The sequence below is a fragment of the Dipteris shenzhenensis genome, chromosome 26 (genome assembly GCF_047967505.1).
Source record: "Dipteris shenzhenensis isolate YYH24624 ecotype China chromosome 26, Dip_SZ_1.0, whole genome shotgun sequence".
Lineage (NCBI taxonomy): Eukaryota > Viridiplantae > Streptophyta > Polypodiopsida > Gleicheniales > Dipteridaceae > Dipteris > Dipteris shenzhenensis.
In genome coordinates this window covers 37,503,621-37,527,902 of record NC_141621.1, presented here as the reverse complement: position 1 = coordinate 37,527,902, position 24,282 = coordinate 37,503,621, and the positions used below count along the sequence as shown (strand labels likewise).

General features: G+C 41.1%; 1 protein-coding gene across 1 annotated transcript; it reads right to left on the bottom strand.

Annotated features, from left to right (window-relative positions):
- Positions 1 to 16,745: 16,745 nt before the first annotated feature.
- On the bottom strand, positions 16,746 to 18,259 carry LOC147885029 (bidirectional sugar transporter SWEET16-like). Its single transcript, XM_087397252.1, has 6 exons — positions 18,226 to 18,259; positions 17,994 to 18,033; positions 17,647 to 17,857; positions 17,367 to 17,525; positions 17,138 to 17,257; positions 16,746 to 17,021 (listed from the first exon to the last, which is right to left on the bottom strand). The coding sequence occupies exons 1-6, from the start codon at positions 18,257 to 18,259 to the stop codon at positions 16,746 to 16,748; spliced, it is 840 nt and encodes a 279-aa protein (XP_087253378.1).
- Between the last annotated feature and the right edge of the window lie 6,023 nt (positions 18,260 to 24,282).

Sequence of the window (24,282 nt, the reverse complement as noted above, 5' to 3'; positions counted from 1 at the left end):
GGGAGAGCGACGGGAAGGGGGCGGGAAGGGGGAGGGGAAGGGGGCGAGGCGGGCGGGGGGGCAAGGGGGAGGGGAAGGGGGCATGGGGCAAGGGGGAGGTGGAGGGGACGGGGAGGGGGCACGGGCGGGGAGGGGGAGGGGGCATCGCCCCCCTCCCCCTCCTCGCTCGTGCCCCCTCCCTGCTCTGCCTCTGCCTTGCCCCCCGCCCGCCTCGCCCCCTTCCCCCCCCTTCCCCTCCCCCTTCCCCCCCTTCCCCGTCGGCTTCGATGGGGAGGGGGGGAAGCGGGAGGGGAAGGGGGCGGGCGCGGGGGCTCGACGGGGAGGGGGGGAAGGGGAGGGGAAGGGGGCAGTCAGCGGGGGAGGGGAAGGGGAAGGGACAGGCACGGGGGAGGGGGGCTCGACGGGGAGGGGGGGAAGAGCAGACGGGGAGGGGGGAAGGGGGAGGGGCCGGGGGAGGGGACAGGGGCGGGGAGGGGGGGCAATGCCCCCCTCACCTATTGCGTGCACAACAGGTGGGGGGATCCCCCACCTGTTGCACACGCAACAGGTGAAGGGGGAAGGGGGAGGGGAAGGGTGCGGGCGTGGGGGAGGGGGCTCGACGAAGGGGGGAAAAGGGGAGGGGAGGGGAAGGGGGCGGGGTGAGGGGCAAGGGGGAGGGGAAGGGGGGCGTGGGGAGGGGGGCGAGGGGAGGGGGATCCCCACCTGTTGCATGCGCAACAGGTGGGGGACTGGGGCGGGGAGGGGAGGGGAGGGGAACCTCACCCTGTTGCACACGCGGGGCCCCCTCCCCCGCCGTCGCCCCATCCCCTCACGCTCCCCCTTCCCTGCGCTTTCCCCCTCCCTCATCCCTTTCCCTCCCCGCACCCTGTCCCCTCAAAATTAAAAAAGTTAAAATAAATAAAACTTAAAAAAAAATTAATTAAATTAAACTTTAAATATAAAAATAAACTAATTAATTAAAATAAAATAATTAAAAAAGGAAAAAAATATTTTATTTTAAAAATAAAAAATAAATAAAACTTAAAATAATATTTAATTAAAAATTTATTTAATATTTTGAGTTTGAAAATCATTGTAATTCTCATTTTTTATTTTTGATTGTTTTTCAAAAAACTATGGCTTCCATGGCTTCCAGTTTTGGTTCCAAGGTGTCTTTCAAATACCTTGAACATGCTTGGTATTTTATGGAGCACAAATGAAAGTATTTTTTGGTGATCACTGCAGAGAATATATCAAGCGTGAAATATTCTACAGAGGCAGTAAGAAATGGTGGCATGGTCTCAAACATCAACATTAAAGAAAACAATTCGATAGAAATTGTGCAAAGGAAAGAATGACGAGGTAGTTTACAAGTTAGAGTTACTCTGAAGCACTTCTAAAAGCCGTTACCAGATTCAATTGAGGGATCCCAAGAATTACTTAATGCCTTAGAAGCATTGAAGAAAATGTGGGATGCATTTCCAAGTGGTGGTGTTGTACCTTCAGCAGTAGTAAGTACGCCATCTATAACATATAACCCTCAAGTATCGTCAATATATGTGGCAGTAACTCCAGTAACTCCGGCAAGTGTAACTAAAGTATCTCCAACTGTACTTACACCATCGACTACTGCAACTACAGGAACAAGAAGGAGTGATCGTCGAGCAAACTCAAGTTCTATAGCTATTCCCAGAAAGAGAGCAAAAATAACTCCTACTCCACGTGCAGATCATTCGAGTACAGGCTATTTAAAACCAGGCAAAAAATTGGATAGCGATGAAGAGGAAGATCCGCAAGAAGAAGATACAAGTCTCGAAGACTTTTTTATAAGTGTGGCAGACTTACATCCTCCAGAGGATGAGGGATACATTTGGGGATTTTCACAATTCAGCGTGGCCACAATGCTTATTGATCGAGCTTCGTTGTTCACAAATCAAAGAAAGCTCGATAAGATATTTGCACGCAAATTGTATGAAGATACAAGGAAAACAAGAACTCTAGTTGCCACTAATATCACTCTTCGTCCTATGGCGTTTAAGAGACTTCAAGAAGATGATCCTACATTGCTTGATGTCACATTTCAAAAGCGCGTGGACTTTCTTGATGCTTTTGAGAACTTTAGAAGGAGTGACTTTGTTTGTGGAGAGGCTTTGTACCAAAGCCAATACGGGAGTGACATCGAGAAGAGATACATGCTGGCAAAGAATAGATTCTTGGAAAGATGCAGGTTTGAGCCCATTGATGGGCAACACTTTTGTGAAGCTTGCAGGATCGCCCTTGATGAGGGAAGAAAAGGAAACTTGCCACAGATTGAGTGGATGGAAAAGCTTCAACGGGTCATTTGTCATATATGCATATTTAACGATGACTCGAAGTACATTCTAGAATCAGAAAGGCTGAATTCTGCTCCATTCAGGTTGAAAAAAAGCTCTTCTCTTTCTAAGATCTTGATAAAGGCAAGGGAGTTATGGATGGGCTGTGGAAAGCCACAAACAGTGAAGGGCAGCCTACATCTGAGTACATGGCAAAGAGGACTTGGTTCTATAGATGCTTGAAAGGTGTTGTAAGCAATACACAAGGCATACCAAGTAATAAGGTTGAGGCAAAGGATTTGAACACCGCCGTTGCAAGATACAGGGATGTTACTTGCATTGTCTTCCGCGAGGAGTCAGTGTTTCGGAGCATCGTGGATGTTTGCCAAGCATATGAAACAGGGAAGATATCCTTTGAGGCACCAGAGCACATTGCAACTCAAAGGAAAGACTCAGAGGAGAGAAATAAAGAAACCGATGTCTATTGTTTGGTGGAGAGCTTTAAGGTTTGTTCCAGATGCAATAATAGAAGAAGTATGCAAGAAGATCCTAAGTGGTGACTGCTTCTTTGGAAACAAGAGCAAGCATAGCAACTTAGATGAAGTGGTCACCCGAATGATTCAAAGTGAGGCTACTCTCTTGGCACTATTATTTTTATTGAAATCTGATGATGAGTTAGCTGGCAAGTCAATTGATGTGGATAAGAAGAAAGCACTTAGCCTAGGTCAACTCCTTGATAAGACATGGGCTAGAAAGTGGTTGGCTTCAATGGATGCAGATGCCACACCAACAAAGGATCTAAGAGCTAAAATGCCAAAGGTTGTTGAGACAGAATATATGGACATCAAGAAAAAGGCCTTGCAGTCCACTACCCAAGGTAGAGCAATTGGTGGTTTAGATGATGGTTCTCCATTCAGCTTCTCTTATGATATCTTGCTATCAGAGAATGATACAAATTTTGCACACATCAATGGCATTGATACAGAGCATTTCATAATAATGAGCGGTCATGCTTGGGAGAAGCCATGCGTATTTTTCATAGATGAATTGCAAGACCTTGTAGTGTCACGGATAGTTGAACTTGTGCGGTTTATCATAGAAGGTCCTATGGTAGATAAGAAAAGATCAACGTTGGCCCTATTCATGATAGAATCACAAAGGGATGCCTTATATGCGAGTTTGACATCTGCATTTGGGTATTTACTTTCAAAAGTATACCATGGTATAGTCCTACGTAATCATATAAAAGTCTTGGAAGGCGCTGCCATTCGAGTCTTGCAGCCTTTCTTGATGTGCTTCTTATCGAGGGGTGGTGGCAATCTAATCCAAACTCCTTTAAGGACTCTCGAGCTTCATTGCTTTGAGGATAATAAGGTTAAGCTTGATGCAACAATGGTGGATTACAGAAAGTCGATGGATCCTGATGTGATACTAGAGATGACAAAGAATTTATTGAATGATGGGTGGGAAGTAGCATTGTATCGAATGGGTTTTCCTGCTGAGAAATTGCTACGCCAAGGTAGAAATGTAAATGTCATTGATACCCCCCATCAAATTGAGTTCTTTGACACATATTACAGTTGCACTACTTTCTTTGAAGAGGAAAATGTCAAAGAAGAGGGTAGTGAGTCTGAGGGTGATGATTCTAGCTCAGGTGATGATGAGGATGAAAGCTCTGCATCCGATGACTTACGGCAAGAAGAAATCCGCACAAAGAATAAGGGTGATCAATTGTCAACTAGAGTCAAGGAGGTTCCACTCATCATACGGGAAGGCTCGCGGCAGCAAGAAGTTACAGTAGGACAGCATGTCACAGGAAAAGGTAAGGCTAAAGAGGTGGAAGCACTTCCCTTAAAATTAAAAGTGAGGAACGCACCCTTGATCTTGGATGAAGGACAGGCAAGTGGATCGATCTTGGGTGAAGGACAGGCAAGTGGATCAAGCAAGGAAGCCTTACTCAAAGAAGGTATGGATGAGGCAAAGCATGACCAGGAGGAGTTACCAGGAGGCATAGATGGTTCTTCAACCATGACCTTACAGACTCCAGAGCAGCCTACTAGTCAGGAACCTAGTAGCCAGGTCCCTACTTACCAAGAACTTGGTCATGAGACTCTAGAGCAGCCTACTAGTCAGGTGCTTGGAACTGAAGAGCAAACTACTGAGGACCTTGCTACTGAGACTCCAGTCTTAGAGCAGCCTATTACTCAGGACCCTGGTAGTCAAGGGCCTAGCATTGAGGGTATTGGTACTGAGTAACATGATGGCTAACGGCTTTGTAACCACAAGTTTTGAACTTCTATGTAAAGCGAATATCTAATAAAAAGTTTACTACTTTTGTTATTTCTTTGCTCTCATTATTGTGTATAAAGATTGTTTATGAGGGCCATTTTATACTTAACGGTGTTTTTTAATACCAAGTGTAGTGTATATGTACACTACTTACACATAAAAGGATTTATCTACACTACCTTTCTAAGGGCTTTATGTACACCACCTTTCTAAAAGAAATGGTCATAAAGGTGTGTGCACACCACTTATACATAAAGGTGTTTATTTACACCACCTTTCTAAGAGAATTGGTCATCTATTATTGGTCATCTATTGATGTTCTTAGGTGATAGTAGCTCAATTCACAAGAAGTTATGAAGATGTTTATGTAGACCACTTTGTAAGAGAATTGGTCATCTATTATTGGTCATCTATTGATGTTCTTAGGTGATAGTAGCTCAATTCACAAGAAGTTATGAAGATGTTTATGTCGACCACTTTGTAAGAGATTTTTGTGAAGTTATGAAGATGTTTATGTAGACCACCTTTGTAAGAGATTTGGTTATGCATTGATGTTCTTAGTACTTAATCATTAAATCTTTTGTTTTGAGTTGGCAAATCTAGCTCAAAAAACAACATTACTAGTATATTCAAAATTTTTGGACTGTTTTTTAGGCCATTTCTCAAATCGGACTTTACACAAGTCCAAAAATTTTGAAAAGTGTTGCAGTGAATCCTCTTTTGTAGTCCTACTTTACTAGTATTTTAATCCTTGTTGCAGTGAATCCTAAATGAGGGAAAAAAGTATTCTGAATCACCGCAATGGCTAGAGTCCTAGTGGTCCCATCCACATAATCAACTACAATTCATCGAGTGAAAATTGAGCAAAAGAGATTAAAATGTATATCTACATTCAATAATAGGTTATATAAAAATTAACAACAACTTATACTAAACAAAAATTGAACAGAGGACCTTACATTTATAAAAACTCAACAATTGTTGAGAGCCTTAGAGGCCAAAAGATTACATCTAGCGACCATAACCACTGAGATCTAAAAGTTAACAAAAGTGCATACTAAGGCCTCAAATTGAACAAAAAATGGGTGTCCACTAGAGCCAACATTTTCGGTGAGTGCAACACAATTACCTTATACAAGAAGGTAGATAACATTGGGATCACATTGAATCAAGGGGTGGTAGTAGGCATGGTGAAGATGAGTGGGTGACTAGTGGAGTGGATAGCATGGGAGCAGATGAGTGATGAGAGTTGGAGGAGGGAGCGTGGAGCAAAGTAGATCAGGGGAGAAAGAGAGCTGGAGGAGGGCATGTGAAGCAAAGTAGATGAGTGTGTGGAGTAAAGTAGTAGAGCAGGGGTGGATGAGAGCAACATAGTAAAATGCCAAATGCCACAAATTTTATATATTATAAAGTTTGAGCCACCATGGTGGCTAGGGTCCTAGAGGCCCAGGGTTCCATCCATATTAATTGCAATCCACCACAGTGGAATCTTAGGCACCACCCCAATGGGCTCGTAATCATGAAGCAGACGCCCAGTGGTGGTAAAACTGGTAGGTGAGTAGGCGATTGCGGTGGGTGGTAATTAACTACTAGCTCGATGGAGTCTTAGCCATGATAGACATGGCTAATGAGAGCCACCACCACTGGGCAATAATTACCACAAAATAAAATTACGAAGCCTAATCACCTATAACCACTCATTACCATGCACTCTGTTAAGACAGCTTTCTTGCATGGGGATTTGCATGAGGAAATTTACATGGTGCAGCCGGAAGGCTTTGAAGAAAAGGGCAAAGAGCATTTAGTTTGCAAGCTGAAGAAGAGTCTCTATGGTCTTAAGCAAGCACCTAGAGAATGGTATCAGAAGTTTGATGCTTTCATTCGGTCCCAGGGTTTTAGAAGGAGTGAAATTGATCATTACCTCTACACTAAAAGAGATAAGGATAATAGCTTGATAATCTTGGCACTATATGTGGATGATACACTATTGGCTAGCAAGAATACTTATGAGCTAGATGCATTAAAGGCCAAGTTGCATGAGGCCTTTGATATGAAGGATTTGGGATTTGCAGGTCATATTCTTGGTATGCGCATCACGCGTGATCAGATTAGGAAACTCCTTTGGCTTTCACAAAAACAGTATGTTACAAAAGTATTGCAGCGTTTCAATATGGAGGGGGGAAAGGCAGTGAGTACTCCATTGCCTCCATATGTGAAACTGAGTCATACAGATAGTCCCAAATCAGATGAGGAAAGGGCCATGATGGCCAAGGTTCCTTATGCATCAGCAGTTGGGAGTCTTATGTATGCTATGATAGCTACTAGACCAGACATTGCATTTGCAGTGGGAGTTGTTAGCCGGTATATGGCTAATCCAGGAAAGAGGCATTGGGAGGCAGTTAAGTGCATCATGAGGTACATGAAGGGTACCAAGGAGATGTGCATCTGCTTTGGTAGAGGAGACATGCATGTACTTGGGTACACAGATTTAGACTATGCAGGGCATGTGGATAGTAGAAGATCCACTTTTGGTTATGTGTTCACCTTTGCAGGTGGTGCAATGTCGTGGATGTCTCGTGCACCGAAGTGCATGGCTTTGTCTACCACTAAGGCTGAGTACATTGCAGCCACAGAGGGTTGCAAGGAGGCTATATGGCTTGATCGGCTAGTGGGAGATTTGGGGATTCATATAGGTGTACCGACATTGCATAGTGATTCCATGAGTGCTATTCAGCTAGCATGGAATCTGGTCTTTCATGCAAAGACCAAACACATTGAGGTCAGGTACCATTTCATCAGGGAGGTACTTGAGGACAAGCGCATAGAGCTTGTCAAGGTTCATACAGATGATAACCCTACAGATATGCTGACGAACAGTCTACCTAGTCAGCGGTTTTAGTATTGTCATGTATTGATGGGCATTGGATAGTATGCTCACTGGTTGTTCTCCCTTAAAGGCACATTGTCCTTTAAGTGGGAGGTTGTGGGGGTTAAAGGTCACTGTGCCTTTACCCCGGTTATGTACAATACTCAAACACATATATAAATGAATGAAAAAGAAGATTAGGGTGGTTCTGCACCCACCAAAACTTGTTTCTCTCTCTCCCTCTTCCGTTCTTGCTTCCGTTGAGATCACTCTCAACATACATACATGCATAGATACACACACACACACACACACACACACACACACACACACACACACACACACACACACACACACACACACACACACACACACACACACACACACACACATACATACATACATACATACATACAAACATCAAAAGTAAGACCCCATTGGTTGCCTATGTCATGCATTTTGTTGTCTCATGAGCATAAGAACAAGCACTTGTGTTCCTTACCTTTCTTTGCAATGGGGGTCTTGATTTTGGTGGGGTATGCCAAAAATTGATCAACAACATTATTTGATGCATATAGTTTTAGTACACATACATACATACATATATGTATGTGTGTGTGTACATACATACATGGATGCATGCATGCATGCATGCATACATACATACATACATACATATTGATGCATATAGTTTTACTAGATGGGGAAAATAGGCCCCACTCCGATTTTTGTTGAGAGACACAACTAGACAAATAGAGCAAGTCCAAGGGGTCACTAGGGACACCCCCCGGCAAATGGAGATGCCCGGTATGCAATTTTAGCACCAATTTTGGGATGTAAGCTGCATAGTCATGTCCAAAAAAAGTTTTCAATTCTTGCATTAAATGTAGGGTGGTGAATATATCATATTCCATCATGGGACCGGAGAAGACAGAGGCAAAAAATTGAACCTCCAAAAATACTTCTTTTACCAGTCCATGGGGACCGGTGTGAAGATAGTGGGAGAGAAGGAAGGAGTCTCACTTGCGGTTTTCTCACATACACAATGGGGGAATACCCACAAAGGTGGAGGCTGAAAATAGTTTTCCTTTTCTTAGTTGTGTAAGCCAAAAGGACTCTAGTACAAAGAAATAGAAGAACCCTATATGTGGGTCTCAAACCAAACTCAGCTAACTAAGGTGGCATACTAACTGCACCACAAACTAGAGTACATAAGGATAGTTGTCATCTAGCTATTATTCATGGGTGGTGTACCAACCGCATCTGCAGCTAACAAGTTGGTGACATAAATGCGAGCTCGATATCTCAACACTCCCCCTCGAGCTCAATCCCAATTCCTACACACCAAGCAAGTCTCTGAACTTGCGGAGCTTCTCTACACCTAATGCCTTCGTGAATATGTCAGCTACCTGATCCTCTGTGCTGACATAAACTAGATCAATAAGACCTAGTAAAAGCTTCTCCCGCACATAGTGATAATGCACCTCAATGTGCTTTGTTCTAGCATGATATACTGGGTTATTTGCCAAGTGTATACTGCTCATGTTGTCACAATAAATGACAACTGGCCCATCTATAGACTGATGCATATCATAAAGTAGCTTATGCAACCAAGCTACCTCACATGTAGCCATTGCTACACCCCTGTACTTAGCCTCTGTGCTCGACAAGGCAACTGTAGGCTGTTTCTTGCTGCTCCAAGTGACTGCAGCACTCCCAAAGGAGAACACATATCCACTGGTAGATCGTCTATTAGAAATACTACCAGCCCAATCATTGTGTGTGTTGCCAATGACTGTTGCATGTCTTTTTAAAGCTTTTCTTGGCAATCTTGGAGCTCTTCTTGTTTTTCGATTAGAGTGAGTCAAGCTTGTGCCAGTTCCTCTGTCTGCTAAGAGCATGTGCTAAGGTCAAGTAGTCACTCAGGGGGGTCACTATGTGTAAACCCTCTATATCACATGCGTTTAAGGCCTATTTCTAAATCCCTTATCTGTAAAATTTTCATTAATAAAATGTACCCTTTTTCTTTACAAATCTATAAATTTTTTTAAAACTCTTTTGAATAGTCCCTTATGTATATTTATTTCTGTAAATTTCAAAAATAAAAAATATCCTTCTGTTGAACTCACGTGATAGGGTTACATATGCTGAGTGACCCCCTTGAGAGTAGTCCCTAGATTGCCATAGCTTGTACTACTGCTCTCAGCTGTAATTTGGCTCTGGAGGAGGTTGGAGATCACATCCTGCACTACCTTCTCTTGTGCTTGGTTCATGCGTACTTCATCAACCTCTTTCTCATATTTTTGCACTCGAAGGGCCCTAACCTCTATGGTGATTCCATGGAATTGGTCTTTGATGGTTGCTACAGTCTATCTTTCCAATTCTCATGCATGCTTCTCCTTGGTGAAGCTAGTGAATAGTTCTGATATTTGGTTGGCTTGATGATAAAGAATGACAGATGGTGATGAGGATTGGCAATACTGCTGATACAATTGGTGCCCATGTAGCCATCCTGATGATTTTGTAGTACTTGTTGGTGGTTTTTCCAATGCTAAGTCAGTCACTTGGGTACAGTACTCGTATTGTTGATCTAGCACTAGCTCTCCTTGTGGCTCATTGACTGACATGATGTTGATGGGTGGTGTTGGTGCTGACGTAGCCTTAGGCTCTAGCTATTGCTATTGTTGGAGATATATTGCTTGCAATTGTGCATTGAGATGCTACATTTCGTGGGGCAATTCCTTAATTCCTACCTCCAGAATAGGCATTTCTTACAAGGTATCCGCATTTGCCAAGGTGATAGTAGGAGAAGGTGGTGATGGATCCCATGCTGGTGAGAAGGGAATGTCCAATTTCTTAATAGGTTTTAGTGATTGGACAGAGTCATTTCTTGTTCTTGTATCTCTTTATTGATCATAGCCATTGATAAGTGTGGAATTTTACATTTTTTAGCCTGATGAACCTTCGAGTTTTTTTGTGAAGAAGAAGACTAAGTACTGGATCCAATCTTGCTTTAGCTACCTACTCAACAAAACAAATGTGCGGAGTGAGAGGGATCAATTCTTGATGCATTTAATCCGAGGGTTGTGGATAGGAATTGTGCTGCTTCCTTGAGTCGAGGGTTAATGATGGTGCAAAGTAATATGATGTCCCTATGGAACTTGGTGCCCTTGGCAAGGCGAGGCTATAGTTTGAGAGAATTAGCGTAGGTAGGACTTGTAGGGTATTTTGCACCTTGATTTGGGAGTGAGAAGGCCCTTTGAATTACTGTACTATCAAGGATAATGTTGAGCTGGCTCTGATGTACACTGATGGTGCCATACTTACCAACCTATGCATTGCTAGAGTGGTAAGAATGGAGAAAGTCCCTGATGTATGTGGTCATTGTAGGACTACCCTCCAAGGATTTTAGACACTCATACAAACTGTAAAGACCCCTTTGCTCTAAAAAAGATGTTGTGTTGGAATGAGCATAAGTCGATGTAGGTGGCCACACAATCTCCAAGGATTGGGCTCCATCAATGGTTGTATAGGCTAGTGGTGATTGGGGTGGAATTTGTACTTATTGTGTTTCCATGTGATGCACAGAATCCTCCTGAGAGCTATTGCTCTAAACCACAAATGCATGTGGTCACCTTGGTTGAGAGGAGGTAGATGGCTATGAACTCTGGAGAGGGTCTTGAGGCTGAGGCAGTGGGCTCTTTCTTTGCATCCTCTTTAGTGGCGGCATTGCTTCTGAACCTGCATATATGTTCATATGGTGCACTATTAATCATTAGATTAGTTGGCATGCAGGTATGACATTTGTGTGTATATTGTAAGAGATCTTATTTTTACACATGCTTTGAGAGTGTGGAATGAAAGTGTGTGGCACAATTATTCATGCAATTGACTACATGTCTAAGCAAAAATGTGTGAGTGCATGTGACCTAGTAACTAGTTAGGGACTAACTATATGCTTTTTTTTGTGGGGATTTCATAGGGTAGCTAGGACTTAGGCATCACTTCTGAGCCCTAGATTGAAATTGGTTGATGCTACCTACATGTGCCAAGACGTACATATGCAAGTGAGTGCTCGTGATACAATCTAATACTAACTAAGGAAGACTTGGGGTTTCCAAATCTTCATTTTGTCAGAGATGGCTTGTGTGTTGATGTGGTAGCACTTCAGTCGGTTCCCATTTATAATTGTGTCCAATTGGACTCCATCCAATGTTTCTAGCACCACAGGATTCATTTTTCTTACTTGATAGGGTCATTGACCTCGATACTTGAGTTTTCCCTTGTGGACTTTGGCATTGTATAGCAAGAAAAGGTCACCTTCCTTATGTCTTTGGCTTTGAAGTTTATGTCAAACCATGTCTTTCCTCGACATTTTTCTTGGCAACGGCGCCAAATGTTGGCTCTTTCCTCAAGGGATTCAGCTCAAAAAAAATTTAGTGTACCACATGCATTCAAAAGGAGAGGTATTTTAATGCCACATTTGGAAAAATTTGAACAGGGTTACAATAACAGGAGGGGTTTTTTGTAATTAAAATTTAAAAAAAAATCGTTAGTTCATAAGTAAAGAAGGGTGATTTTATTGAGGAGAAAAAATTAGTTGAAGGGTTTATCAAATACCCCTTGAACGCATGTGATACCGATGATTTGTTAGTAGTGCAGCCCGCGAGGCTCTCTCCCACAGCTTCTAAAGAAAGAGCAGGGTAAACTCAATATGTAGGGTTCCGAGTGAGGTTTTTTGTCACCTATAGATATATCACTGTCATCATTTGTAATATACATGTAGCTTAGGACCTCGAGTCATAGTGAGAGACATAGGCTTAAGTGTAGTAAGCAAACATAGTGCAAGCATGTGTGAAAGGAACGTGCATCATCATGATTGAGGTAATGAAGGCTTTTGCTTTCATTGGGGGTTGAAGGGTTAGGAGGAGTTTAAGGACTAGAGGGAGGCTCACGTTTAGAAGGAGGTTCCAAGGTTTAGAAGGAGGTTCTAGGGTTTAGAAGAGGTTTAAGGTAGAGTACATGGCAGATAAATTGTCTCCCTCGTAGATCATGGAGTTCAAGGGTTGTGGGACTAAGGGTTTAGGAGGAGTATAGGAGTGGGAGAGGAAGAAGGTGTAAGGCTAGGGGGGAGGAGGAGAGGGTGGAGAAGGGAGGAGAGGTGGAGAAGGGAGAAGGAGGAGGGAGGAAAAGGGAGGAGGAGGAGAGAGGGGAGGGAGGAGAAGGGAGGAGGAGCAGGGAGGCAAAGGGAGGACGAGGAGTAGGAGTTGAGAGGAGGAGAGGGAGGGGAGGGGTCACAAGGTTGGAGGAGAGGGGAGTGAAAGGAACGTGCATCATCATGATTGGAGTAATGAAGTCTTTTGCCTTCATTGGGGGTTGAAGGGTTTAGGAAGAGTTTAACGGCTAGAGGGAGGTTCAAGGTTCATAAGAAGATTCCAAGGTTTAGAAGGAGGTTCCAGGGTTTAGAAGAGGTTTAAGGGTTTAAAAGGAGATCCAAGGTTCAAGATAGAGTACATGGTGGAGAAATCTCCTCATAGATCATGGAGGTCAAGGGTTGAGGGACTAAGGGTTTAGAGGGAGCATAGGAGTGGGAGAGGAAGAAGGTGTAAGAGTAGAAGGTCCCTTTTCCCTGTTGTGGGAGCCAGGCGCATGTCCTTCCCCATCTAGATGTGTTGCAGCTTTGCAAGCCATCCTTTCTTTCCAAGCTTAAACTTCATGATGGAGCCCTTCCACTCATGCAAAAGATCACCTCTCTTGCTCTTGGGAAGCTTATGTGGACCCTTGGCATATCCTCTAATGACTCCAATCATTCAAGATATAGGTGCAAGGCACCCATACACCCAATGCATTTTTGCTCCTTTGAGATATAGAGGAGGTGTATGGTCCCCTCACCATGCTTGTAGAGAGGTTAGAACAACAAGAATGGACTTAAAGGTGCAGCTAGGAGGGAGAGAGCAGCTCCAATAGAGGGAGAGAGAGCAAGAGAGGGGGTGGGTATAGTTCGAGGGCACCATTAAGAAATATATGTAAGCTAGCACATGCAATCAACAAAATGGTTTTTGTATTTCTATGAAAGTATACATACATAAGGGGTTTTTAATTCAAAAAGTAAAAATTTTCATACACAAGGGATACTTTAATCACCATAAAATTTACAAAAGGGGTGTATATAGGTTACAAAAATATGTAGGTAGGGAAAATTTTTAATACCCCTTGATCGCACGTGCTATATGGGGTTTCTACATACTGGGTCCCCTAGAGGCTACAGAGGGTGCAACTGAAGGTGGAGAGAAGCTTCAAGAGGTGTTGTAGCTAGGAATGGGGGGAGGAAGAATAGAGGGGGATGAGTAGCTATTGCAGTACGTGCTGTAGCTAGGAATGGAGGGAGAAAGAGCAGAGGGTGATGGGTAGCTTACTGCAGAAGGTGTTGTAGCTAGAAATGGAGGGAGAAAGAATAGGGGGGGCTGAGCTACTATTGTACGAGGTGTGCTATAGCTAGGAATGGAGAGATAAGGAGTTTGACTAGAGCAGAGGAGGATGAGTAGCTGTTGTAGGATGTGCTGGAGAGGGAGAAAGATAGTGGAACAAAGTAGGAGGGGGCAGAGTAGCTACCAAATGGGTTCCCATGTTTGCAAAATGGAGGGAGAATGGAGGAGCTACCAAACGAGTTCCACATTTGAAAAATGGACCAAAGAAGAGGAGGGGGTAGGCCTGCAATAAACTCAGAGGGGGGGGAAACTCACCCAAAAGGGCCCACAGCCTCTTGAATGCATTTGGGGATTGTCTAGGGGAGCTGCACATGGGAGGAGGGTCAAGCATGGGTTGAGGGGGAGGGGTAAGCTTGTATAGAAAAAGATGCCATTTATATAACTCAAAATTCTCAGATAAGGGATTTCTAATTTTGGTGGAATTAGCGGACAATTGGGGTCTCCAAAGGGCCCCAATTAGTGTTTCCTAATTTCAAGGGGTTAGTGAGGGATTTGAGGTAGACTAATGGGAGTGCTCCTTTTTGTGGGGTAATGCAATGTTGAGGTGGAGGGTGGGCAGACTTGTAAACACTCCCTATTGGTTGCTCCTCTTACACTGGGAACCACTAAACCACTTTTTCCCATAATCCATGAAAAGGAGCTTTATGTCTTATAGCTCTATACTTTTACATCCAAAATGTGAATTTGATAGTTCTTTAGCTTGAACTCATGTGATAGTCAAATATTTTTAAATGAACTTGTCAAGAAATTAAATGTAGTAAAAGGAATAATTATTTAGGTTGATCTAAATGGGTCTTGCCATTTTGGTAAAACAATGGTGTGGTATTTGCGTCTATCATCAAGAAGAAAATGCTAAGCTTCCAATCCTTAACTTGCAAAGGAATTCATATTAAAGAGGTTGACGGTAGTATTGTTCATCGATAGTTAGATGCAATGATATTTAATCATTGGGGCAAATTGTTGCTGAGAGAGATAGTGAGTAATATGGACTTGCATAGGAATGATAGGATAAACATCAAACCATGGAAGAAACTATATGTAATGGAAAACTTATAAGTGGAAAAAAGAATGAAAGTAAAACAAGCTCTATTAAGCAATGCAATGACTTCGATTATCCAAAGAGTTACAATTGTTTGTTGTTGTAAAGGACATTGTTAGGGTGTTGATTAAAACATAGTTTGAGATGCTAGAAATGAAATGATTGAAGACAATCTTTTGCTAACCATATGAATCTAGATTGTAAAGGACCAAGGGTAGTTGAAAACCATCCTTGGCCATGCGATTAAAGGTACTTCTAGCGGAGAAATCAAATATGCATGCTCAATGGGTCAACATCAGATGGAATAGATGCATAGGTTGCCATCGGCCTTGGAAAATGGCCCAAAAGCTACATTGTCATTTTGAAGATGCATTTCTTGTCTCCATCAAAGTCTTTTTTAGCTGCCGTTTGAACCTTGACGCATGGGAAATAGTGCACAATCAAAATTTCTGAAAGGAAAAATGGCTCGTGGTAGCCACTACTCACCATTCTTCTTTTTTAATAATTCCTCCCATAGGCATTTCCCTAATAGCATAATACTCTTGAAATGTTAGATGACATTCAGGGAGATATGAGGAATTGAAATTGCCCATTAGGAATATGAATATTTGTTCCATGGAATGTGTCAAATGATCAATGCCTGATGATGATGTGTTCTAAATTTAGTTGGTTATTTTATTGATATTAGGCATTGAATGATAATGATCTAGTAGCATGATCTATTGAAAATAACACATATCAAAAGACACATTTTCCTTGACTCAACTAATGTGGAGAGTCCCAAATTTGTGAGGTTTTCGTACCTTTCATAATACCATATTATATAACAAGATCTTGACGTGATTTTCAACCAAAAGTTATTTGACAATGGAATGGCCAAGAAGAAAGTGTTTTAAGTTTTAAGTAAAAGACTTTTAAAAGTGGACAAGCGTAGGGAAAAGGATAGAGTTAATTCAAGTTCCTCATGGATGAAAAACCTATACAAACAAATCTATATAACAAAAGGATGTGACTAGAGATATGTTTTGCATCTTAGCACAAATATAGAACTACTTAGCACAAATATAAAGGTGCTTTGAACATGGAAGGCACAATGTCTTGAGATGTGTGTGTGTATGTGTGTGTGTGTGTGAGAGAGAGAGAGAGAGAGAAGGGTGGGGCTTAGGGAAAAGGGGGGGGGGGGGGGGGAGGGAATTCAAATGATAAAGTTCAAGCTTCCTAAAGCCTTTTTCTTTTTGGCCCCCCTCACTCACTCACCCAAACTGGCGTAGAGAGAGAGAGAGATGAATTGGAACTTTGTTTTGTGGCACTCACTCAGCTACACTCTCTTTTTTCGTCAAGGTCCGTGGTCAACTAGAATTTAATTCCTAACGTTGGATCGTTGGCACATCCTACGAGGAAGTCCTCATCGCTGGACTCACACATCAATATTCTGCGCAAGCTTCGTTGGCTACTGGAAATACGTTCGTAGGTCTTAATCAGCTTGGAAGATGGAGGTAGGTTTGCATGTCATTTTCAAACCGTCCAGCCTGCGAGACCCTCGACATACATGAAAAGCCTCCCAACTTGGGCTTTTCCCCTATACTTCTCGCTCTCACGAAGAAGTGCTAGAAACACAAGGGCTTATACACAGCAAAGCCTTGGGAAGGATCGAAAGCCGGCAGCTCAGCTAAGGCTCTAAGGTGAAAGTTAATTTTCCCTTCACTTTGAAAGGGAGGATTAGAGTTGGGTTCAACGCTAGCCTTTGAGAATACGTCTATTGGATAATAAAATCAATTTTGCGCTTCCATGCACGTAACAATCTCCGCCGTCCACACTCCTTCCTTCTCCTCCTCCTTGTTATCGCAGCCTTCCTGCTCGCTCCTCTCATCATCCCTCGTTTCCTGCTTCCTCTTCTTGCATGATCCTTCGTTCACCCATGATTGCTGCATCGTCGACTCCTCTTCCAGCGTCGCGCACCCTTCCCCTTCACCCTCGCTTCTCCTCCAGTACAGAGCGTACAGTGCTAATTGTACCACTCCCAGTAGAACGCCGATGGCATTCGGCACCTGCAGTATCCCAGCATTCTGTCAGTTCTTAGTATATATTTCCAAGCTTCCCATCAGTCGCGCGCTCATTAATGGAGCTGTCATAAGCATTCAAACAGAAGTGTCATATAGCTTACCCCAATATACAAATCCCGCACGACCACTGCATAGCTCGACCAGACTCCTCCGCATAGAAGCATGAACAACGACAACGACAAGGGCATAAATTCCACACTGTGGGTGCGAATAACCTGGCCCTAGTTTCCGTATAGGATAGCAAAGTCGAATTTCAATTGTTAGTCCAGAAACAAATTCATGTGTAGGGAAGTAGATTAGTAAAGTAAACGTTAGTATGGATACACTTACCACGATGCTAAGTGGAGAACAGTACACGAAAACCCCAAGGACAGCACACATGATGCCCACCACTGTGATGCGTAGGTCCCCGTGACACAATGTAAACGTGGAGACCAACGCAATTGTGACGATCAGGAGGGATAGTAAAAGAAGCCGGAAGACAGACATCTGGAAGCAAGCGATTTCGTTGTGGTTAATGCCTTAATGTTCAAAGGAGGAAAGTAGAACATATCTTACTTGTACTAGTCTTGTTTGAACTACGCACTCGTGTCAACTGGGATTCACATACCCTTTGTTGCCTGGAGGCAAAACACATGTACACAGATATGTAGAAGACCTGGAAAACACATCCTCCTCCGCTAACCGTTGCGATGAGTAGTCCATTTGGGTTCAAAATTCCATAATACAACCACAACGCTCCATTGAGGAGAGCGATTACATAAGGATCGGCCGAAAAGGATCCCGTTGATCGACGCTTGAAAATGCTCCAGAAGGTTGGCCTGGTGATCCATAAAGTGGCTTAATCGTTATTCCAGCATTCTAACACACACAGACGATTAGAAAGCCTACACGAATTTTCAACGCTGATTCAAAGCCTGTTAGGATCTCAATATCGGTGTAAGTAAGTAATGTTACATTGGCGCGACTCCCCTGACCAATAGAGATGCTATGTTTCCTGCTAACAATACCCGTGGAAAGTACATGAGCGCGATCACTGTCTGAGTAAAGGAATCACTCTAAAGGAGTAACATCAACAGTAAACTTGTCATCCAAAATAGAAGCACACCTATAGCCTCTCGCCGTAAAATGAAGCACGAGTTTTAGAAGCACTAACAGAATCATTTTGGTCTCAGCAATAGAAGCGTACCCAGAATGCCTAGTATAAAGCCCGGCCATTGCATGGTGATGCCGCTCAAAGCCTCAAAATGAGCACGCCGAATTCCAGTAATGATTGAATTTTGATTCTGTTTCGGTTGTAGGTCTAGAGTGCTGGAGATTCAACAATATAGGCTGGATTTATATAGTTGTTCGTTTTCCAAGCTATTCAAGAGTCTTGCGTCACGCCTTAGAGCAATTTACTCTTGAATTTGAGCACATGTCACACATTAGACATCGATACAGGGACAAATCACAGTGACGCTTTGGTTTTCAGGGAAGTCGGCAAGTTCCAATCAGGAAATGTCAGTCTACTCATGCGTGTCTGTTCGGCATTTCGCAAAGGGTTCCGAGCTCCTCTGTCACGAAGGGATCCTCCATTAACGCACCTGCTCTTAACTTTAGAAGCGCAGCATTGACCAATCTAAAGCTGCTTTGTAAAGAAATGCGGATGCTTGGTGGGATTGATGACTTTTTTGACTGGCATATATTGGTGTCTGAGTTCCCTTTCGAACAAAAAGTAGTATTCAAATGAAAGCATTGCTACAGTATTGCCCTGAAGTTTGACAAACAGGGACGAAAGCTAAGTTTGAGAAGATAACAAGCAGGAGATGTCCTCGGGATTTCCAGCTTCCGCACACGGTTTATGGACTAGACTAAGTCGACCTGAATTGACCTAGTGATAAATGACAACCTGAAATAGATTGTGGGTTTGATTGCTGGGCCCGCGCACTGCCTTGAATCGAAAGCGACGTGCACAAAGAGGATGCTTAGTTTAAGCAAAATTCCATTCCTGGAAATGTTCAAGCTAGCGAGGTGCCATCAAATGTTTGAGTTTGCATGAAGGAGGCAAACACGATCTACCGTAGGATGTTGCAAACAAGATTAACAACCAGCAAAACGAGCAGGCAAAGCCAACCTGCTTTGTGCCGATATACAGGAGCATCAATGATGTTGCAAACAAGATCAATCAAGGAGAAAGATTCGAGACAGGCAAAAACATGTTTTATGCGGGAAACGAGGCAACAGGAAAGTAAGGTTACTTTGTGGGCAGAGAAGAGCTTATGATATGTTGGGCCTTGATTATCAATTAAAGAGGACTTCTAATGACTCTTGAGTTGCAAATTGGGAAGGATCAATGTGCGTGTTTGTCTTGTGCTCTCAAATATAGATTCCAAGTGACCCGAGGGATCTCCCTAGGGTCAATACTTGAAAGCCCTATTTGTCTTGTGCTCTCAAATATAGATTGCATATGTCATTACTTTAAAACCCTATATATCATACTTACAAAAATTTTCAATAAAAAATCCTTCTCTAAGTATATTTCTATAAAAATTTATGGATCTTTCATATCTAAAAATCCCTTCTATTGAACCCATGTGCTATATTTACATATGATGAGTTCCCTTTACGAGGTTAGGAGTGGCTTATAATTATCTAAGAAAGGTCTCGCTTAATATCAAAATTTGAGGTTATACTCCTATGTGAGTTAGGCTTGGATTATAGTCACATGGGTCAAGCCACACACACACACACACACACATTTAGTGATGTGATAGTGCCAGCTAGCTCTCATGTTAGTAAACCTTATTACGTAAGTAATGCTAAAGACGTACCTAGTCAAGCTATGGCACCTCATGACCATTGCATTTTTCCATATATATTAATTGAAAATTTCCCATGTTGGAACATATGCATTAGGACATAAGGACAAAAGGATTTCCTGCACAATGTCCTTATAGCTCATAGTCGAGTGCTTACTCATACTTCCATGATCTCCCACAAACCTAGCCTTCCATACTCTTGCTAAGCACATAATTTCATGAACATGTAAAGGCATCCCTTTATAAGAACATTTATACATGCCCCCACATACATACCTATCATGCTTACTTCGTGCATCTAGGATGAAGGCACCCCTATGAGCTTATTATCAAGCATATAGATATGTCATATATAGTATAATAACTCCACCATAACTTGCCTCAACTTTAATGGCAAGCTTCTTTTCTTGGTGCACCTGATACAACCTATGTGTTATATATACACTTGTGGCTAGAGGGAAATCATGTAGCAAGTTAGAATCTAGCCCCATCCTCCATGACTTACATTGGCATCATTTACCTCCCCTAGATATCAGAATACTCATGTCCAACCCTTAAAATAATACAACTTTTGTTGCTTAAAGGTTTTTCAGTGCTACTTCCTCCAATATAGCATGTAGGTCTTTAGCCATTCAGAGAATTCCTTGAATATTTGGGCATGAAGATTTATTTTTAATGATCCTAATTTTTTTTCATGTGTCATAATATTGGCCCCACTACCTAATGGCATTACTTACTTTTGGGTATACATTCCATCCAAATAGCATAGTCTTTGGCCTTTCCATGTCAGATGGAATAAATAATAGGAGGTACATCATACCTTGATGCATCTTATTGTATTGCTTACCAATCTTATGTGGACATACGATCCTAGGTCCAAGAATTGCAACTCCTACATATAGAATCTCATGTTTGTAGTGAAAATCACTAACACATGTATTGCAAACCCCTAGATCAAGCCATACTCTTTTATATCTAAAACAATATATTATTGGTGAGTGTCCATCTACTATGCCAAATTCCACCAATATAAAATGCCTACGATTTAGCAAATACACAAATATATATTGCCTCCACCATTTGGCATTTATTAAGTGGACAATTGTTTCTATAGAGTCACTAGATCCCTCCAATTGAAAAGATTTCAAAATGATATTCATTCATGGAAGGGAGCATACAAGGTGCAAAAATGCAAAATTAGAGGAGCAAGAAGAGAGTGAATAATGAGGACATCCATCTATTTATGTGGGGAAGGAGCCCTATTTCTTGTTTATAGGGTAAGAATCTAAAAAAACTTTTACTCTATCATTTTGACCATATGCTTATGAAGCCTATTGATTCAAGACCCCTTCATTGGGTAATTGATGTCTTGAGTTCAATTTCGTGATCTTTGCATCAAACTTTGAAGCTACCCCTTTGAACTTAGCTTAGTTGTGCTACTCCATGTATTCACCTAAGAGAAAATTTAAATGTCTCAACTAAAAAATTGTATGAATTAGGTGAAAGCTAGTAAGGGGTATACCCTACCCTATTTTACATGATTGATAAAACATGCCAAATGCTTAAAAGAATCGGCTAGTATCTGTTTTCTTTGTTGTATTGATAGGAAAGGTTTCATGACTTTATTGTGATAAATCCTTGTAAATATAATTCAACTTGGTTATGGGTTTGAAGATAGTTTCAAGTAGTGCTAATTAAGAATTGCATATCATTAGGGTCAATACAAGTGCAAGAGACAAGTTTTCCCCCCCAAAGAATTGATATAGACGAGTTTGTAGAATAATTTTTTGAAGTATTATCTTTCTTGTAGCTACAAGGTAATTTTGATATGAACATCATGTAGAGTTTTAGCTCTTCACAAGTATAAACCTTAATAGTGATGTGGAGGAGTATTTATTTTCAAATGCAATGCCTTTCACTAACAAATGTTCTTAGTAGCTACCATGGCAATTGAACTACACATGGTAAGTTTCAAAAAGGCCTGTATCATTGTACATTCTCTCGTATAGATTAAACTCCCTTTGGTTTTATCATTTAAGTTTTTAAATGTCATAATATTCTATTGTACAATAAGACACATGTTGATTGTGGGCGCTTTTGTTGCATAATTTGGATTAAAGCCCCTCTTATGGCTATCTTGAATTTACTTTTATTTTTTTCATTGAAAACTACTACAAATCAAGGAATTGTAGCTTCATGGATTCTCATGAGAATTCAAACCCATCAAATAGTTATATCTAGCATAAAGAGTTAAAACGTATGATAAAATTTTTAATAAATAAAATTATATCTATGCATTTTTTTGCATTTAAACTAGCAATCTCAACATACTGACCTTCTTGTTTAAACTAAACTTAAATCCAAGGTCCTCATCTTTTGGACCTAGTTTTTGAAGGTCAAAGTCAAGGTCAATTCAAAATCAACTTTCAATTTGAAATCACAACATTCTAGCTTCTTTTTGAAAGCAAAATATAGTCCAAGGTCTTCACCTTCCAAACCTCTTTTTTTGAAGTCCAAGTCAAGGTCAATTTCAAAGTCATGAGACCCATTATATTCTTCTCCTCTTTTTTATCTCTTACTTTTCACCAAGTTATAAAATCCATAGTTCTACCTCACTTCAACCATTCCACTACAAAATGCGTTGAAGTCAACTCCTATAGTAAGAGAAAGTATTTTGTTTTAATAGTGCAAATATTGCAAAAAATTGTGTGAACAAGTCCATTTAACTTAATATTTTGCAAAAAATCATGTGGACCAGTCCAACCTACTCAACATTTACTTTAATTCAATAGTCCATTGTACTCCAACAAACACAAAGATAAATAAAAGTAACTAACCACTTTGATGATGTGAGTTTTTTATTCGGTTTAAACATCACTAAATTTCATAGCTTTAGATCATCCACAAAGGTTCCTAAAGATTTTATTTACTTTACAAGAGATCAAATTAACACAAGGACAATCAAAGAAGCCTTGAAGACATGTAACAAGAAATAGTTTTTATTTCCCATTCTAGTTATCCTAAGAGGAAATATTGCATTTGCTAAAATAAAAACAATGGGCTCCCTTTTTCACTTAGCCATTAACAAACAAATCTGAGGGGGCGAATATGTAAAAGCCCATACAACACGTGTGATCTTGGGGTTAAAAAAAACCCCCCAACCTATGGAATGTAATAGCCTATATACACCCCTTCTGTAAATTTTGAGATGATTAAAGTTACCATGATGTATGAAAATTTTCACTTTTTGAATTAAGAAACCCCTTATGTATGTATATTTTTTGTAACTTGATAAAATGATAATTTCCCTTCTGTTGATCCCACATGCTATCTTACATATTCCTTAGTCACCCGGCCGAGAAAACAAACAATTGTTATACATCCAATATTGATTCATCAGCACTTAGCTATTACAACTTTGTTGAAATGTGCCGCCAAGATACAAAAGTGCCCATAGAAAATCTAACAAGCTTCAAGGAGAATCACCTTCTGTCCCTCTTTTTCATGATTCTAATCTATGTCGAATTCTTTAGATACCTACTCCATGTACCATGAAATATTATAGGAGATTTTGGCTCAAGATGCTTTTAAATAGCTTACATCTAGCATCTTAAAAGATTGAAGTATAAATTATCTTACATTTCTCCATGCACACACACACACACACACATATGTATTTATGTATATATGTATGTATGTAAGGTCATTGTTTGCTTGGGTGTATATGTTTTTGGTGAGGTTCAAGGAATTTTCCGTATATAGGTATCTTGCATGACCCATAACTTATTCATTGCTCCAAGGAATTCGGCAAACTTTGTCTTAAAGTTGTAGTACAATTTCAAACTTGAACATGAGACCAAAAAATTATGGAATAAGGATTTGGAACAAGACTGTTGAAGCATTACAAGCACTGTGTTGCATGGCATGCATCGTAAAGACTATAGGATATAGCAATTTATTCAAAAACATCAAAATTTTATTCTGTACATACATGCAACCAAGAAATCATTCAAAGCTACACTACTTGAGCTTCTCCTTAACCCAAGGACACACCTAAATGAGAACATAAGGCATGGATGAATGGGCCTCCAATGTTGTGCTAAAGTGAATATGCACACCCATTTGAGGGCATGCTCCATAACTTTTTTTTTTTTGTTGAAAACCAAAACGGATTGAAAATTTGGAGTCCAAACTAGTGGGACTACTACATGATGGTCTTAAAACATTGATAGTTGTTGGTATTGGTATCTAGATTCACCCTAAAATGGAAGAAGTTGAAAATATGCAATTTGTCCATGTGCAAAAATATTTTAATAAATCCAACACTATTTATAATTTTGAATTGTTTCTTTCTTCATGCACTTGCTTGCTATATGGCTCATAAGCATGCCAAAGGTCATTGCATTTCATAATACACAACATCAAAACCGATAGCATGCCCTTTG